Source organism: Colossoma macropomum, unplaced genomic scaffold, assembly GCF_904425465.1.
Source record: "Colossoma macropomum unplaced genomic scaffold, Colossoma_macropomum, whole genome shotgun sequence".
In the NCBI taxonomy this organism is placed as follows: Eukaryota; Metazoa; Chordata; class Actinopteri; order Characiformes; family Serrasalmidae; genus Colossoma; species Colossoma macropomum.
Window position 1 is genome coordinate 522040 of NW_023494789.1, and position 20114 is coordinate 542153.

The following is a 20114-nucleotide window of genomic DNA, read 5'->3' on the forward strand; positions in this document are numbered from 1 at the left end:
TCCATGGTAGCACTACATCTACACCCATTTCTATGGTGATACTACCATGGTAGACCTAGCGTAGACATAGTGTAACCATGGAAACGGGTTTAGAGTAATCATGGGAATAAGCGTTGAGCTAGTGTGACCGTGGAAATGCATGTAGCCTAACCATGGAAGCAGGTGTAGCCCACTGACCCACACACCACTGTTGTAGTCCTGCTTTAGGTGTGTGTGTTTGTGTATGATCTGTTTGCTGTTATTTGTCATTGGAAGCATCACTGAGCTTGACAAAGGTTACATAAATTAAACTTTGTACTGTAATTTGTCATTTTTGTCATTTTTGCTGTGTTTACAGAGACTAGCAAAACACATTTTCTTCATTTTGAACGTGATCTGAGCAATGCTAATTAACTGAGTATGGTTATGCTGGTCAGATCCACAAAGAAAGCACTGGTGGCCTAGAACAGCATCATTCTAATACAAGTCGAGCTTATGTTATTAACAAAGTAGGCCAGGCCAGTATCATTAAGAAAGCCACTGGTGTCCTGTGGTCTTCCTCCAGTGACCTCCCAGAGTCGTCTCTAGGTTATATACCACCCAATGTTTTATGGTTAGACAGTAGTGGATGGTGTGTTGAAATGAAACACTTGCAATAAATGACAGTAATGCAGTTCCAGCATCAATGTTATGCTGCAATCAATGTACAACACGGTTTCCCAGCGGTTCAATTCTAATCAGGTTAGTTCACAAGAGCTCTGAGACAGTCTGCCATTAAACTACAAGACAATGAAGCCACAGCATGTTTCTGCCATTTGGCAATGAGTTATTCAATTCAGTCCAGTTCTGTTTTATTTGTATGACGCTTTTTACAACAGCCACACTCCCAAAGCAGCTTTCCTAACAAGCATTGCTGAAAAAGATGTAAAACCTCTCAGCATGAGGAAGAAATCAAGACTCAAAAGGGGAAGCCATCCTCCTCTGGGCAGCACCGAACGCTGAGTTAGGATTCAAACAGCACAAGTTTACAAGACAGATTGAACAGAGACACTGGGATCATACAGAGGATGGAAAACTGTGGGTCATTCTAGAGAAACGTCCACTGGTGTTACTGATCCTCACTGGTGTTACACATAATAAAGGAACACCAGAGACATTTTTAATGAACAGTGCATTTACAAAATAACTGCTACAGAACATCAAACCACATGATGTCAATCATGGAATATCCACTAAAATATGGAATTTAATCCATTTGTATTCTATTGTTTCACAATTACCTCAGAATAAAGTCGGTCACACCAGTGACTTCAGCTAAAAGCTTCATATGAAATCATGAGCTAAATGAGAAAATCTCAGATAACTGAAAGACTCAGTGGACTCACCATGAGCTTTTCTTCATAGATCCTCAGAAAACGGGGAAAACGAAGCCAAGTGATGTCATCAGTGTGACTTTTATTTCAAAATAAGAGATTTTTTTTTTTGCAGTAACACCAGTGAAACGACTCCTGGGGACAACTTTCATTATATATTTTATAATATTTATTTGGCATTAGTTTTCTTTATGTCATTTAATTCATATATTCCAGAGTCATGTATAGATTATTGCAGTTAAAATAGCAGAAAAACATGTTTTTTTACCTCAAAATATGGCCTCAGCCTTCACACAGGACTGTGAGAACGAGCTCTTCTGTGGTGTTTGGAATTTTATATGATTGATTTAAAAACCAATATTGATGACTTAGTAAGGTGTAATTGTTAAAATAACATTGTTTTATTTTAAAATGTAAATAAATTGTAACACTAACATGTTTTTCAAGTGTAAAATATCTGTAAATGCTATGGATACAAAAATGGACGTTTCTGTAGAATGACCCATGTGCCTAAAGATCATGCCTAGCTTAGCAGTTAGCTAACACTAGTTAGCTACCATACCTGCTTACCATTCTAACATTTTGAAATTCTTCAAATAGCATAAAAAAACAAAGTTCATCTAAGCTGGTTTATGCAGGTCTAGTGTTGGTCTGGTGCTGGTTTTAGCAGGGATGTAGAACACAGTTATAGAAAGAACTCATATTTAAAATTTTGAAAATTTCAGTCTCCTCTGATGGCTCCTCCTCTTCTGCTATGCAAACGTATTGCTTGTACTTGAAAGGCACACTATGGAAATGCTAATTAGTCACAAATATTCTAGGAATTGAACTGATTTTTCAAAATCTCTCCAAAACTAAGTCCTAAAAATGTACACAAAGTCATTCAGGCGGTTTGATGTGAGATGAACCAGACATGTGAACAGATTAATGCCTGTAGAAGCTCCATCACAGAAGGTTCTCACATGAAATGGTTACAAATGCACTACCTGATCCCGGAGACACTGCCTTACAATAGTTCTGAGATAAGATTTTGGCCTAAAACATATTTAACATTTTTATATATACATTCTTGACAGAGAGGTACATGCAAGGCAAACTAGCCCAAATAAAACTTTTTTATGTAACCACTCCTCTCGCATTATCAACATTACATATAATAACTTCAAAGACATGTAGATTCATCAAATAAAATTAGATCAATTAGATCACCAGTGACGTCTGGTTCCTATCACCACCACTGTGAAGAAAATCTGATTCTGTAAGTTTTGGTGCAGTGAGCCATTTCACAGCAGACCACCCTGAATGGCCTTGTTTTGGTGGAATTGTCCTTTGAGCTCTGATTGTGTGGGACTGTAGATCTACAGAGTGACTGTGCTGTTTGCTGTTTACACGTTTGCCCGTTGTTTAAAGCTGCTTTAGACAAAGATCGAAACGCCTTTATCTGAATTAAGATGATTCCACGCTGAGCTGCATTTGTGGGTTCGTCATTATTTCTGTTATGTTGTCGAGGCACAAAATGCTGTTTTATCGTCTATAATCAACAGACGTGTAGTTTTGTATCAAAATATTTCAATATTTATTTTACTTGTGCAGTGTTTAAACTTCCCACTAAAAACCTCTCACCACGAACACGCCAGGGTAGGTTCACGTGATTCTGAGGATTCCGGTCGAGTGGGATTTTTTTGAAACGCGCTTTGGTTCCTCCGGCTCGCCGTAGCGCGGTTAGCGGCGCTCTGAGTGTGTAGACTTTTTTACACAGTTTGGACTTTTGCGTTTTTAGTTTAAATGGACTTTTATTAGGACCTTAAAATGGCTCAGAGCTGCCAAGGCGTGACTCTGTCTCTGACTCTGCCCATATCGTGTCAGATCTGCCTCGGAAAGGTAACGAAGGGAGATCATACAGGGATACACGCGCGGAGCGCGCGCTGCTTTGTTCTGCTCTGCTTTCGCTTTAAGAGACGGACCGAACTCCGAGCTCCGCTCCGCTCAGCCGGAGGAGGAGAAACACAGAAGGACGGCTTTTCAGATGTTTCCGCTTAGTTTCCGCCTGTCTGCTCTGATCAAAGAGCAGAATTAGCCTCTCTGGTCTGAACGTTACTAACGCTGGACAGTTGAGTTTCACTGTGAGAGTCAAAACGTTTGATCTGCTGGACGGAGTTTGTTGTTCTAACAAAGAGTGGACATTATAACGATATAGTAAAGGGGAACTCCACCGATTTTTCAAAAGATCTACATAATTAAGTGGCTGAGATGTAAACAGAGCGGTTCAGAGCGGTTTGGTGTGAAACGCTCCGCTCTAGAGAAGCTTACCGAGTCAGAACTGTTCACAGTGGTGGTGATAGGAACCAGACGTCCAAGTGCTGCCTGCTGTCTGGCACGTTGTTTTATAGTGGTTTTAACTGTGTTTAATTCGCTTATTTTAACCCATTTGTGGCAGAGGGGTACATACAGAGTGTTGTGAGGCAAAATAGTACCCAAGACTATTTTACCATCATCAACATTATATATAAACACTGTTAAAGTTCTCTGGTGGTTCTGGATAGTAAATAAAATGTCTATATTTGTGTTGTAGTCATGGTGACCCCTGGTTCCTATCACCACCACTGTAGAGACATCAGAGTCTGTAAGTTTCTCTACCAAGAACCGTTTCACACCAAACCACTGTGAATGAATCTGTTTACGTCTCAAGAACTGAATTATTCAGACATTGTGAAAAATCGTTGAAATTCCCCTTTAATGCTATCGCCATAAATTACACCTTGATAAGCTTTTATGAGTAAATTAATACTTTTAGATCACTGAACGATCATAAAAAGACTAATTTAGACTAGACATGACGTCGGTATCAGCAGAAAATGCTGCATTGGAAGAAATAAAAAACATCCAGTTCTGTAGCAAATCTGCTTTAGTTTTTGTAGTTTTTAAAGAAAGTCAGTATCGGCCGGTATTAAAGGTTTCGGTATCAGTATCGGAAAACACAGTATCGTGTCATCTATTATGTAGATGAATTATTGACAGCCTGTAAACAAGAACAGCATAAACTGCAGAGTAACTGAAGCTGGATTGTTACGTATTGTCATTTTTTAATTTTTACCAATAAGTAATCTCCCCCTTCTGCTCCGTCTTGCAATTTTTAGATTTCTGTGTTTTTGTAAAAAAAACAAAAAAAACCAGCACTACTAGATGTGTAACGATTCACAACATTTATAATGTTCCGTGTGTCTCGATTCAATACATTTTTCAAAACAGCAAAAACAAAGAATGCCTAAAAATCTGCCTTACATTATGTTTCATTTTCACTTCATAATAGCACCCAGCATTATAAAAGTACAATTTTTATAATAACATGTGGACCCCAGGTTAACTTGCCCTCACTGTGTTCTTGCTTATTTCATTTTTGCTATGTGTCATGCAGTATAATCAGTATTAAACTGAATACTTTGTTTCCTTCAGTTAGTTTAATGTATTGTTTAATATTTGTGGATATTGCAGTGGCTCATATTGAATGATATGATATGCTGTATTGTTATGCTCCAAGGCACTAATGTTTTTCTGGTACAAACTTGTTCTCAAATCTCTGAAAAATGTTATATTGTGATGCGTATTGTGTATTGTGATTATGCTTTGAAGTATCATGATGTATTTTTGTCTTTAGATGTGTTTACTTTTTTGCAGTTAGGCCTGAATATTGCATTTAACTGTTTATCTTCTTTCAACAGGTTCGCAAACCTAAGATTTGCTCCAACAACCATGTGTTCTGCTCGACCTGTATTGATGTTTGGCTTCAGAAATGCAGCCAGTGTCCCACCTGCAGAGTGGCCATCACACCTGAGAACCCATGCAGAGAAATCATAGGTAATGAGCCATAGTCACACATTAATATACACGCTTAACACCTGTACCCTGATAGTAGTAGTAAGTCGGGACTGTATACACTGTACATATGAAACACTTCATCACTGATATTTTCAACGTTTCTTTCCACACCACTGTATTATTGGTGTTCTGTATATATATATATATATATATATATATATATATATATATATATATATATATATATATATATATATATATATATTTCTGTTGTTCCTATGATAAAACAGCTTTAAGTAGTATGTCGCTGTTGTCGGAAGAAAACCTCATATCTCCAAAATGGTAACTTTACAGGAGAATGAAAAAAACACCTTTACTTTCAGTGTAAGTCAATAGAACCAGCCGTGTTTCCAAGTCATTTTGGGTCGTTTCTTTTGGTCCATTCATCATGAAATTTACATGCAATGTGAAGACCGGCAAGTATTTTCAAATCATGTAAAAAATGGAGAGACGAGGTTTTCTTCCGACAGCAGCGATACACAGTATTTCTAAAGTGTCTGTAGAAAGAGTTGGATTTTAAATAGATGTCTCCATTATTTGCTTACAGTTCATGTTTTATTTGTGTAAGTAATCGGACACATGCAGAATGGGATTCTTACTGCCTCGTAACTCATTCACCTGTTTTGTGTTTGATGACAGGAGCTACAAATGACAGCGAATCAAATGAAAACCATTCTGTTAAGAGGCGCCTCAGAAAGACTCGTGGGGAATTAATACTGCAGGAATATGAGGTTGGAGCTTTGTACTTTTTATGCACCTGGCGCTTCATTTGAATTCTGATCTGTATTTCGCACTGAATTGGGTGTTTATTTGGATTGTCTTGTATATGTATCTTACATATCGCTGCTGTTAGAAGAAGTCATTTTTCAGTTTTTGACATGATTTGAAAATGCCCTTCGCTCTTTACATTGTGTGTAAATTTCATGAAGAATGAACTCAAGAGACGACCCAAAATGATTTGAGAAAGGTCTGGTTCCACTGACTAACATTAAAAGTAAAGTATGTTTCTCCTTCTCCTGTGAAGTTACCATTTTGGAGATACAATGTTTTCTTCGGACAACAGCGATATGTATATTTTAGTTGTTTTCTGAGCAGCGTAGTAAATTCCTGGTCTGGTGTTTGATGAAGCAACGAAGTATTAAATTAAAAACTCATTCCAACATGAAAGATGCTTCTTTTAACTGTGTAATGCAAGCTTTTCGTATGCAAGCTGCCCTGTCTGATTCATAGGATCGTGTAACTTTCAGGATGAAATCGAAACCCTACTGAAGGAGAATGAGGACCTGAGGAGCAAAAACCTGAGCCTCGAGACGCAACTGAAAACTGCTCTGGAACCCAGCACCCTCTTCGTTTCTCAAACCGAGACTGAAGCTGTTGACCTGAGCGTTCTGGAGGAATCAGCCAAAAAACTCAAAGCTGCCAATGAGCTCTATCAGAAAGTCAAACAAGACGTGGAGAAGCTGAAAGAAGTAAGATGTTGATGTTTCTACAATTAAAGTGCCATCGAAAAGGGTTTTTTGCAGCGATGCCTTAGAAGAACAACTATAAGTTCCATAGAGAACCTTTGAAACCTTGGGAAACTCTCAGAATACAATGTATATCTCGTTTATTTATTACTTTCCAAGCTACAGTTATCATTTATTCATTCATGTCCATCAGAAAAGTTATACCAACCAGCAAGAATGACTAGGTTTACTAACTGAAACTAATGGTACCAGGAAATAACACAAAACTGAAGGAAGGCAAGTAAAGGTACTGAAACATTGTTGGGACAAGCATTAGTGTCTTTGTCCTTCATGTTGGTCAGTAGTTAGGATTTTATTTAGGTTAATATTTTGTTGCGTACCCCTTCTTTCACATGAGATATCAAAGTCTTCTAGGCATGGAGTGAAGTTTGCATGATTGATGCTCAGTCAGGATGTTGGATGTTCTGTTTTGGATGGTCAGAACAAGGCAGGTGTTGATATGTCCGGTCTTGTTCCACTGCTTCAGTGCATTTTTCACTCTTGGTTGTGGAATTCTCAGCCTATCTGTATTACCAAGAGACAATTTTTTAAAAATCAGATTATGTCTTTCATTTAGGGCTGGGCAATATTGCAAAAAAGTAAAATCTCGATTATTTTCAAATTTATTAACAATTCTCGATTCTGATTTTTTATTTTATTTATTTTTTTTGGCTTCTTGCCATTGAAAAATTTCTTTTTTGCACTTTAATTTAAAAAACTGCAGGAGTGCAAAAATGGAAACAGCGCCACCTATAATTATTAAATCGTGCAAATAGTGGTTACAATATAACTACTATAAAAAATAACAAAACATAAAAGAACCATTTTAATTATAATAGAAAGCTGCTTCCTTTTATAATAGAAAGCTGCTTCCTTACAGCTCACAAGCGACTCTCACTTTAAATAACGTGCCAGCCGAATTAATGGTGAAAATCGTCCAGCACTACTTTCATTAATAACTTTCTCTCTCTTTCAGAATGTGAATGAAATGTAGAGTTGAGTGTGTTGGACGGTGTGTTGGGGAGCTCTGGTTTGAACAGGTTTTGAAGTTAAATTGGAGGTTTTGTGAAAGTTTTCTAGTTTTCTCTTGCTCAGTTGGACTCAGTACTGATTAATATGCCATAATATAGCTAAAAGGATGTATTTTTGAATACAGTAAAGCACATTTTCCACAGTACATCAACAAATGAAATCATTCTAAAAGAACTGCTTTTGAGCACTGTAACTTAAAGGTTCTAAAACAACATGAGATTTTTCTTTCAGTTGTACGTCAAAGCTAAGAACCATTTAGGGACCTTTAACTGTGTAGGGAGAGCTGAGAAAGGTAATTAAGTAATTGATCGTTGCTCTGAGTGGTTGCCTTTGTCATTGTACCAAAGCAGTCATTCAAAGCAAGAAACATGTAGTTTACAACTTCCTAAGCTTGATGTTTTATGTAAAAGAATATGAAGAAATTAAATATATTTTGTTGTTCTCATAACAAACTCACTGAAATGTTAGTTTTATAGGACTTCTGGGATTATTCCTATTGGTCCGTTCATCATAAACTGTTAGTTTTGTCAAATAGTGTAAAAATAAAAACAGGAAAAAAAAAGTAGGGAAAAAGTGGATGCGGCTTTTACTCTGTTGGTGATTATTTGTAAAGGTGTGTTCAGATTTCTGTGTAACTGGTATTGGCCAAAACCCTGTTCCTGTCAAGCTCCTAACTCAGTGTTTGGCTCTCGTATCATTCAGCCGTCTGCTGTAATGAAATATCTGGCTACTCGCACAGCCGTGTGCTCCTGGTCAAGCAGGCTTTTCTTCACGATGTGTGAACTTTCCCTGACCCTGTCTCTGCGGAAAACGCCTGCTTTTACATGACGGCCTCTGCGGGTTCTATTGACTTTGAGCCGCTGAGTTACTTAATCAAAAGGCCAGCAGTCTGAAGGCAAACTTGCATTCTCTCCCTTCAGGCTAACAAGACCCTGAGGTCCCAGAATGTCGACCTAATCCAAGAGAACATGCGCTTGAAGGCTGAAGTGGAGAGCAGGTCTCCTCAAAAGTAAGCACAACTTCACCACTGTGCACCGGTAATAGAGAGTGTGTATGTTTCTTTTTCTTCTTTGTTTACACAAACGCAGCAGCAAAACAGTCATTTCTTTTATTTTAAGTTTGTGAAAATATGGAAAAAATTCATCTGATGATCAATTTAATTGATCACACAAATAAGTGTGCACTGATTTTTGTGACAGAACAAAAATTCTTGTGCAATTTTGTTTTCAGGATTTTTTTAATAATTGAGGCATACAAAACAAATGTGATCGAGTAGCCATGGAATTTGAAAGTTCTTCTCCTGAAGAGTTACAATTGATTGATTTATGCAGTCATATGTTAATACTACAACCAAATCAATATTTTTATCAATATTTGATAACATATTAAACAACATAGCATTTTGGAAAAGGAAAATGGAAATGTCCAATAACTGTGACTTTTACCCATTTTTATGAAAGTATGTGTTCCTGTGTTAGTTTTTATTAGTTCGATGGGAAACAAAGTTCTGTATATGAAGCTAAATACTTGCGAGACACCAGTGCTGCACAGTAGCAGAGCGTTTAAAGACAACAATCCACTCAACTTACAAATACACAGTTTTTCATTTGTGTGTCAGTTACAAATACAAATATCAATAACACTAAGACACTTTCTGTTTACAGGCTTAATTTATGTCGAGATGTTGGGCACAATTTGTGTATTTTTACATATATATATATATATATATGTGTATATATGTGTATATGTATCTCACTCCTTCGCCTTTCCCGACCAAATGTTCATGTTCCATTTTTTTAAATAGATTTACAAAAATGCTTAACCTACAGCTTTAAACCAGAACATCAGAGCTCAGGATAGAAGCAGAGATGGGGCAGAAAGTCCTGGAGAATCCGCCAAGCACGGATAAGTCTGTTAGCTTAGCAACCGCTAAGCCTTCCTTATTGTGGTACAGTCACAGCTTCCCAACAGATCCTCACGTTTGCGCTGTTAAGTACTGTTCTAAGCGTAATGTAGCAGCCTAGCAGCAGCTCGGAGTAGCGTAGTCTCAGTGTAGCAGCCTGACAGCAGCGTAGTCTTATTATTAGTCTTGGGCGTTAAGACTAATACAGCTGCGTTTAGCACATCCTCAGGTTTAGAGTGTTTTTAAAGCGTAAGTCTAAAACATGGTCACCACCTCACTCACTGGTAAGATGAGCTGCTCCTGATGTTATTGAACATTTAAGATATTATTCGATAGAATATTAAAATATGAAAATATTTAATAATTGCAACTCTATTTTTATCAGCATTGGTGAAAATGTTGCCAGTGATGCACTGATGATTAGTCACACCCTGTTCACAACACAGACTGAACTGGTGAACACAAAACCCACCATGGTTAGTATAACAGGAACATAAATGCATGCAAACTTTTATTATGTGAAGAATGTTATAACATGAAAAACCTTTTTGTCTTTAGAGATTTGGTTAAAAAAAAGGATAAATGACAAACTAAAACAATGAAGAATTATGAGTCGCTCCATCCCAGCATTAGAATATTTACATTATTTAGGACTGAGTTTCTGTTTATTTGAGTTCAAGATGTGTTCATGAACTAACAGTCGTATCTGTCAGTAAAGCACTGTTTACCTACAACTATTTAAGTATAAATGAAAATATAAGTTCAAAATTATGTGGCCCATTATTTCTCTGAATTCTTAGCCCCTTCAAATCTGAATCATCACCTACAAAATGATCATGTTGTCCATAATTTATGCGGCTGGTTTTTATAACAGTAGACAGGTGTGTACGGCAGTGTTTGTGCACATGTCTGTTTCTGACTGTGTTTACATTTTAAACTCAGGTTTGGCAGGTACACTGTAGCAGCTCTGGAGGCGAAGATCCTTCAGCAGGAGCGAGAAATGACTCAGCTGAAGAAGGCCCTGGAGCGCAGCGACAAATACATCGAGGAACTGGAGGCCCAAGTGTCGAAAAGCCGGAGGGAGGGTGGCAACACCACAGAAGATTCGCAATCAAAGGGGAGTGTCTCTGGAGAAACGCAGGCTGCAGGTAAGACTGCACAAGATCGTGTTTGTTCCAGTAATATATTTCTGCAGCCACCACTATGCAGCCCAGCAACGCCACACATCTTATTTAGATTAAATCCTGCTCTCACGTTTCTTCAGACGACCTTATCTGGAAAACCATTAATAAGTTATTTCAACAAAATAATCCTGCAATAAACTTTTAATATTTGCTATAATGATAACTAACAACTGGTACCGTTAATGTTGTAGTGCATGTTGACGCTTCTGATGAGTGCTTTGAATATGGATGTGTACAAATACACATGATTAGCATTAGCGAAGGTAGCTAGCTAACTGCATGATAGATGATGTTAATGTTAGCTAATATTAGCTAATTAACATAATCATTGATATAATAAAAGCATTCCTGTTTGGTGTGATGTGATACTGTAAGAGATTGTCTAATAAATTAAATCTTAAAAGTTAAAAATAAGCTTTGTGGCTAACATCAGCTAACTGAAATAATGTTAGGTAATTATGTGTTGTTTATTGGTTTGTTGAGATGCTTCTGTCTTTACTGCTCTTTGTTTTATTTTGTAAATGTTTCTAAGCAGTGCTTTGAATACAGGACTGTTAAAATACACACGGTTAGCTGTGCTAACAAGCTAACTGCATGATAGAGAACATTAATGTTGGGTTACATTTAAGGAGCTAACTATCAGTTATTAAGTAACATCAAATAGAGTCACATATGTGCTTTCGGACACTGTTTGACATACTGTTGTTTTTAGTTATGGTCATTTCATAAATAACACTGTATTGTTCAGGCTTGTAGTTTGCATGACACTAATTGGTGAAATAAGAGGGAGAATATGAACATCGTAGTGTTTTCCCTGTTCAGCACACCCACTTTAGCTGGTGAAGAGCTTGTTAATGAGCTGATTAGATGGATCAGATGTATTGGCAGCAATAGGGTTGGGAACCACTGCTTTAATATATCGCGAGGCATGTCTCAGTCTCAGTAAGCTTCAGTCTAATCGCAATACTGTATTTTGTCCATAGTTGGAGGAGCGTCTACAGTGAGCAGCAGCAGGATAGCGGCGATGAGAAGGAGCCTGAGTGAAATGGAGGAGGCTTCAGTTTGCACAGATTTGGACAGGAAGTCCATAAATCTCCCAAACAGCCACGGCTTCTTGCTCACCACATCCGATACGTGCCACGGGATTGGATTTTTGGATGAAGCTTCGAGCCCTCGGAATGATACGCTCCAAAATATCACCGCGCCCGTGCCTTCCACGCCATCCTCAGCCTTCAGCTCGTTGAGCCTTAGAAGTCCTGCTGTGTGTAGTGAGCGAAAACCAAGTTTCAAGCGCCTCACATACCTGAGGAGGCTCAGTTTTGATGATTGCAGCAGCTCCAGTAGCTTTAGCGCCTCGGCTTCGGTCGACCAAAGCTCTAAAGGTAGCCAGGTTGGCAAAGATGGTTCATTCAGCCCTGGAAACGTGATAAACACGGGTAAGGAAGCTTTGTGGAGCGGCTGGCAAGACATTAAACCTGCTTCCTTCCTCAGCGCAAATGAGAACAGTGCAGGATTCAAGCAGAGGGTGAGCGAGGATGGATCTGCAGTCGATGAAGCTGAAGCTAGTGAAGCTAGCATGGACTTAGCATACCTCGACAAGATCTCCGAATTAGACTCCATGATGGCCGAAGGTGAACCCTCTCATCTTTCACCGATGCTGTCCCGCACGCTGGACTGTAATGTCCCGCTGACACCAAAGCTGCAGGCTGATTCGGACATTCTAGCTGATCCTGGATCGGCCAGAGGACAACAGAGAACATTGGACGCCCAGGACGGCAGCAGAAGTGGGCCGGAATGTTCTGGAGAGTCCACCAAACGGAAGTGTTCTGTTAGCTTAGCAACTGCTAGTCCTTCCAAAATGTCTAAGATAAAATAAAAAGTTGCTCTTAGAGTCTCAGCTTCCATTTTAGACTGATTAGGTTCGGCTTAAGAGGCAGTGATAAAATGATGTTACTGTTTTTAGATCAGTGTCACTTTTTAAAAATTTCAAAACTTCTTAAGATTAAAGAAACGACTAAAACAAATAAAAGCAAACGTTTCTCTTCACATATCCTTTATTTAGGACCAGTTCATTTGTGCCAAAATAGGATATTGGAGAATATGAATGAACTATTTTCCAATATTTTGGTTACTGTAACTTTTTTTTCTGTAATCTACAAACTCTCCAAGATTAAATCCAACAAACTTTCTAAAAAATCTTTTAGGATCCAGCCACCAGTTTGGACTACGTCAGTCAAGGTCGTTCATTCTTACATTTATTTTTGGTCATTTCCAAACTCCAAACTGAGATAAAACAAACTTCTTTTCTCTCTTCTTGTCTCGGCCTCAAATTTGAATGAATTCAGTTGGCTTTAAAACGTGGCTCAGTGATATTTTTATCAAGTTATTTGTAAATTTCTAAAACATCCAAGATAAAATAAAACAGGCTTTTTTTTTCATCTTGCTGTATCTGCACTTCCAGTTTGGGCTAATTCAGTTGGACTGGTTCTCAGTTACTATAGGATAGAGGGTTTCAGAGGATGACTGCAGCATAATATCTCAATTCTTAGGTCACTTTTTTTTTTTTGTTAGTTTTTTTTTTACCTCTGTTCAAAATAATGGCAGCTATGCATGTTGGATGATTTCATGACTGTTTTACTGGTAACAGTTTGCATTGCAATCCGTGAGGACGACTTTGAACCAGACAATCTTGGATTTTTTTTTTTCTTAAATTGAAATCTCCTTTGGATATTATGTGTGTTTTTACCACTCACCTGCTGTTCGTGTCCATCATGTTGCATAAACCTGGTCGAAGTTTAAAATTGCACTAAATAAAAATACATTTGGAAACACACCTGCTGATATTAATTTCAGTAAATAAATACACAGATCAGGCATAACATTATGACCTGTGTCACTGCTGGACTGAGAATAGTCCACCAACCAAAAATATCCATCCAGCAGCGCCCTGTGGGCAGCGTCCTCTGACCACTGATGAAGGACTAGAGGATGACCAACACAAACTGTGCAGCAGCAGATGAGCTATCGTCTCTGACTTTACATCTACAAGGTGGACTGACAAGGTAGGAGTGTCTAATAGAGTGGACAGTGAGTGGACACAGTGTTTAAAAACTCCAGCAGCACTGCTGTGTCTGATCCACTTGTACCAGCACAACACACACTAACACGCCATCACCACGTCAGCGTTACTGCAGTGCTGAGAATGATCCACCACTCGAATAGTACCTGCTCTGTGAGGGTCCATGGGGGTCCTGACCTCTGAAGAACAGGGTAAAAGGGGGCTAACAAAGTATCAGAGAAACAGATGGACTACAGTCTGTAACTGTAGAACTACAAAGTGCATGGTATGTGTTAGGTGTATGGGTTATCAAAAGGGCACGTTCTGGTTTTTAAGAACCAGTTTTTTCAGTGATGTGATTGTAGAAGAAACCCTAAAGAACCTAATGTAAAGATTCTACACCAATTATATGATGTTTCTAGAACTGTCGGTCCAAGGAACCTTTGTTTTAAGAATGTAGGTTCTTCTTGTTGGTTGGACAGATTTGGTCTGTACTTCCTTCTGTGCTCTCTTGCATGTTTGAGCTGTTGACTCCTTTTTCTTTATGTTGTAATAACTTCAATGGCAAATGCTGGTTTTCGCTGAGGTATAATGGAGTTGACCTAGACACTCAGCCAAAGGGGTTCTGTGACTTGTAATTATGGCAGAACCCTTTCTGGAGCTACACTGGAACCCTTTTCTATTGCATTTTCCACCATGAAGAATAATGATACATTTAGGCCTAATAATAATCGATGCAGTGGAAAATACAACTTTATAGAAACAACTGCAGCTAATTATTAGAACGTTTCACAAAAAAGGAACTATGCTCTGAAATGCAAAGAACCATTTAAGCATTCTTGGTTCTCTGAGTTGTCACAGCTCTGTTTATATCTACTGCCTTTACTAAAGAACTCTAGAAGAACCCCTGTTTTTGAATAAAGAACAGAAGTTAAACTGTTCTAGAAAAAACCTTCAGTTGGTACAGAACCTTTACGTTATGTCTAGTTCTTCATGCTCGCACAACTTTTTTACAAAAATGGTTCTTTAAAGAACAATCCAGGGAAAGGGTCTTCAGGGAACCAAAAGTGGTTCTGTGGCTTTGCTCTGAAGAGCCCTTTTTAGAACCTTTATTTTCAGTAGTGTTGGATTTTTTCTCAAATTCTTTTAGCTCTTTATGCAGTTTTACATTCATTCTGCACTCTTAAAGATGGTTCTTCGAGTGTTCTTTAGTAAAGAAAATGGTTCTATATAGAACCATTAACACTCACGGAACCTTTTGCATGGTTAAACGGTTTTCTGCATCATGAAATGGTCCTTCAGATTGATGAGGAACGTGTTGTAGATGGTTCTATGTAGTCTTTTTGAAAGGGGTTCTTCTATTGTTACAGACTTGACATCATACCACTAGAAGAACCCTTTTCAGAAAGGTTCTGTATAGAACCATCTTTAGCACATTCTTATCCATTTAGCACATTTATATGTTCATGGTTCTTTATGGAACCATTATCTTTACTAAAGAACCTTTGAAGAACCGTCCTAATGAACTCTAAAAGAACCTCCGTTTTTAATTGTGCAGTCTGAAGCACAAGCTGTATGGTTCTAGGAAATACCTTCAATTACTATGGAACCTTTACAATATGTGGGTGTTCTTCAAACTTCAAAAAAGTTCTTCACGTTCACACAACCATCCGGTGAAAGGGTCTTTAAAGAACCATCCGGTGAAAGGTTCTTGAGGGAACCACATTGCTCCAAAGAACCATTTTTAGAACGTTTATTTTTAAGAGTGCCGTTTGCCCTTTGCTATCAGATGCCAGATAAACTGCTAAACAAACTGGTTTAATATGGGCCGTAACCTCGTACACAGTCTCCGCTAGGAAATTAATGAATTCCAATGAATTGACACTTCATTTGTTCAAACACGCTCTGGTTAGCCAATTAAAATTTCATGCAACGATTAGAGCTCAGTGAAATATACATGATATCGTTACATTTGCATAATAAATCAGGGCATTAAATGCAGCATCCGGGGCTTTGGTGGTGGTAGGACTGGTGCAGCACGACGGGGTTTAACACAGGAATGTAAATATTATAATACGCTGATATGAGCAGGTGTGCTCACCTCTGCACCTTCAGCTAAACCTGTATCCAACTTTATCCTGTGAGTTAGTTAGTTAATTAGGCTGTGGAGCTCCGGGAAGCAAAAAAACAAACAAAAACATGTACATGACCCCACCTTAGTGGTGACAAAGTCTCAGTGCTTCACAGATGAAGGTGAGGAAATAAAAGGCTATGATGGGGATTTGAAATAACAGGAAAAGAGCTAAAATAATAAGTAGTGCATGTTTTGAATCTGTCATATGAGAAATGTTTTTCTTCTAATTACACCAGCACTGCTTGTTCATTATTAATAGGTGTGGATATTAATAATAATAAAGTTTAATAAAGAGCTCTCAGAGATAATCAGATATTAGCAGTCAGGGAACTTCAATAAAAATTAGATTTCAGATCATTTAAAGAAATTAAAGGGTTATTAAAACATAAAAACCTATTGAGAACAAAATGAAAAGTATGCATATACAATAGTGCACAGGTGTGCATGTTCATTTGCATATATTCTATTTATATAGTGTAATAAATTCCTGCCATTGTGTGTGTAAATATAAGTGTGTGTGTGTGTGTGTGTGTGTGTGTGTGTGTATGTGTGTGTGTGTGTGTGTATTATATTGTATATAGCTGTACTTCTGCTTTTGTTCCTGTCATTTTTCTCCACCTGTTCTTCTTTTTCTTTCTGTAACATCTTCAGTCTTTATCATCATTAAAGCAGAACGAACTGCGCTCCATGTCTCGCGAGATTAGGGTGTGGGATTCTCTCTCTCTCTGTCTCTTTTCCTCTCTCTTTATCGCTCTCTCTCTCTCTCTCTCTCTCTCTCTCTCTCTCTCTGTCTCTCTCCCTCTCTCTTTATCTCTCTCTCTCTTTATTTCTCTCTCTCTCTCTCTCTCTCTCTCTCTCTCTCTCTCTCTCTCTTTCTTTATCTCTCTCTCTCTTTCTCTCTCTTTATCTCTCTCTCTCTCTCTGTCTCTCTCTCTCTCTCTCGCTCGCTCACTCACTGTCTCTCTCTCTCTCTCTCTCTCTCTCTTGTTCTCTGTGTATCTCTCGCTCAGCCTCTTATCTATTTTCTCTAACCCCCCTCTCGTCTTTTTCACTCTTTTATTTTCTGTTTTTCTCGTCTTGGCCTCTCTCCCTCTCTCTCTCCCTCTCTCTCTCCCCCCTTCTCCTCCTTCTCCTCCTCCTCTCGCGATACGATGAGGCGCTGGCTCCTCCCCCTCTCTCTCTGTTCAGGTGTTTCTGTGCCTCTCTCGCGCGCTCAGCGCAGCAGCAGCAGCAGCACTGGGACCGCTCCGCGCGCGCCGCTGCAGCTTTCTCTTTACACTCGGCTCCTCTTTTTCTTCGCGCTCTTTTATTCGTCGCGCTTCTCAACTGCTGCACTTTATTCCTCTTCCTCGAGCGGGACACACACTCACACACACTCACACTCACTCACACACACACACACTCACACACACACACTCACACACACACACACACTCACACACACACACTGCAAACATGATGTCCATGAACAGCAAGCAGCCTCACTTCGCCATGCACGCGAGCCTACCTGAGCACAAATACACCACCTTGCACTCGAGCTCGGAGGCCATCAGGAGAGCGTGTCTGCAGACTCCACAGGTAAATGCGCGCTGTACGAGTGTGTATGTGCGCGTGTGCATGCGTATGTATGTGCGTGTGTGTGTGTGTGTGCATGCATGCGCGTGCGTGCGTCCTCGCTCCGCTCCTTAATGTTTTTTTCATGTTTTTCCGTCTCCATCATCTGCATGCCTGTGATCTTTTCTGAAAGCGCGGCCGCACGTGCAGCGCTCCAACTTTATTTTGCGTATTCATTTTTATGCACGCGCGCTTCTAAGTGCAAAATCCCCTGTCTTTCTCTCTCTATCAGTTTCTGTGCATGCACGCGCACAAACAGCAATGTTCTCTCTTTTCCTGCCCCCTCTCTCTCCTTCTCTCTCTCCCTTAGTTTCTTTCTTTCTGTCTTTCTTTCTGTTTGCTTTCATTTCTCTCTCTCTCTCTCTCTCTCTCTCTCTCTCTCTCTCGCTCGCTCTCTCTCTCTCTCCATCTCCTCTCTCTCTTTCTCTCTCCTAATTTTTATGTATGCATCCTTATAAACAGCAACATTCTGTCTTTCTCTGCTCATTTCTTCCTATTTTCTTTCTTTTGTGATCTTTTTTTTATGCCTCTACACAGCAAAATTCTACCACTTTACATTCTCAGTTTTTTACTTGCATGCATTACTTGCTATCCCCCACTTTCTCTATCTATCTCTCTCTCGCTCTCTCCATATAGTCTGTTCATCTGTTTTAATTTTTTGCATTCTTCTAAACAGAACATTCTTTTTTTTCTCTCCTTTTCTTTCAGTTTGTTTTCATTTTATGCTTCTGAACAGCACATTTACTTCTTTCTCTCTTGTTTTTCTTTTTCTTTTTTACACACGTTTGAAAACAGCAGTATTTTCTCTTTCAGTGCTTCTCCCTCTTTCTCAGTCTTTTTTCCTCTTTCTGTGTTTTTGCCTGTTTCTAAACAACAACATTCAGTTTTTCTCACTGCATGTTTTTTGTGTTTACAGGAGTTTTACTGTACTGGCATCTGAACTGGTGTTTATTCCTTTGTTTTCTCTACATTTCTCTCCCTCTGTTCTCTCTTTTCTCATGTCTGTGTTGTTCTGTCCTTCCAGCTGCAGAGTAACATCTTCGCCAGTCTGGATGAGACGCTGCTGGCCCGTGCCGAGGCTCTGGCCGCGGTGGACATCGCCGTTTCGCAGGGCAAGACGCATGGCCCATTTAAGCCGGACGCCACCTACCACACCATGAACAGTGTGCCATGCTCGTCTGCGTCCACGGTGCCGCTCGGGCATCATCATCACCACCATCACCATCATCACCCTCACCCGCAGAGCTTAGACCCGCCGGACCTGATGGAGCACATCGGGTCACCGAGTCTTGCCCTGATGCCCAGCGGGCACGAAGGAGCGGGCAGCGGGGGAGGTGGTGGCGGTGGAGGCGGAGGTGGTGCCAGCTTGATTTCGACTCCAGCTCATCCACACTCACACATGCACGGTTTGAGCCACCTTTCGCACCAGGCTGCCATGGGCATGACCTCACCACTCGGGCATCACGGGCTTCTGCCCGGCCATCACCCTGTGGGTGCAGCGGGCACAGGAGTGGCACACGGTGCCCCCGGACTGCACAGCGGCGGTCTGCCCACCATCAGCGACTCAGACACAGACCCCAGAGAGCTGGAGGCCTTCGCCGAGAGATTCAAACAGCGACGGATCAAGCTGGGGGTCACCCAGGCTGACGTAGGCGGTGCCCTCGCCAACCTAAAGATACCAGGCGTGGGGTCGTTAAGCCAGAGCACCATCTGCAGGTTCGAATCCCTCACCCTCTCCCACAACAACATGATCGCCCTCAAGCCTATCCTGCAGGCCTGGCTGGAGGAGGCCGAAGGAGCGCAGCGAGAAAAAATGAGCAAACCTGAAATTTTCAACGGCGGAGAGAAAAAACGCAAGAGGACCTCCATAGCAGCTCCTGAGAAACGGTCACTGGAGGCGTATTTTGCTGTCCAGCCTAGGCCGTCCTCAGAGAAAATAGCAGCCATTGCTGAAAAATTGGACTTGAAAAAGAACGTGGTGAGGGTTTGGTTCTGCAACCAAAGACAGAAACAAAAGAGGCTGAAATTTTCAGCCACCCACTGATGGACTGGACGATATACACTTACATGAACACCTATAAATGCACACTGAGTGAAGTGGAGCTTTGAACTGACTTGATTCAAATGTGCACATCATTTCCATAGGAGTGGAATACAGTGGTTGGTGTTTTAACTTAAACAGTAAGTAACCTGTCTGCCTTCACCGAACCTCTAATAGTGAGTTAGAACAATAATCTGGCTGATATTCCTTTAACACATTATTTCAAGTCTGCATTTTAAAGCATGTAGGTTTAGTAAAAACACTCAGTCTGACATGAAGAGGTTTGTTACATTAACATAAACCCAGCACTTCAGCAGAACTGCTGCCTTTGCTGGCTGTTCAGGTCTGGCAGTGTTTGTGCTGTTGCTCTCTTATTCATATGGATTTAATGCACACTTTTCAATCAAGTCAGTTC

General features: G+C 39.9%; 2 protein-coding genes across 3 annotated transcripts; both read left to right on the forward strand.

Annotated features, from left to right (window-relative positions):
* Positions 1-3072: 3072 nt before the first annotated feature.
* obi1 (ORC ubiquitin ligase 1) lies at positions 3073-13662 on the forward strand. The gene is made up of 7 exons (XM_036569473.1): positions 3073-3233; positions 5072-5207; positions 5868-5959; positions 6476-6697; positions 8686-8774; positions 10611-10816; positions 11836-13662. Exons 1-7 carry the CDS (start codon positions 3162-3164, stop codon positions 12726-12728), a joined length of 1710 nt encoding a protein of 569 aa, XP_036425366.1. The 5' UTR covers positions 3073-3161; the 3' UTR covers positions 12729-13662.
* A 3625-nt stretch (positions 13663-17287) lies between these two features.
* On the forward strand, positions 17288-19702 carry pou4f1 (POU class 4 homeobox 1). Of its 2 annotated transcripts, none has more exons than XM_036569474.1 (2): positions 17288-17622; positions 18683-19702. In XM_036569474.1, exons 1-2 carry the CDS (start codon positions 17500-17502, stop codon positions 19700-19702), a joined length of 1143 nt encoding a protein of 380 aa, XP_036425367.1. In that variant the 5' UTR covers positions 17288-17499. The 2 variants fall into 2 exon arrangements, with proteins under 2 accessions (XP_036425367.1, XP_036425369.1); XM_036569476.1 differs by having other exon boundaries at positions 18689-19702.
* Positions 19703-20114: the final 412 nt, after the last annotated feature.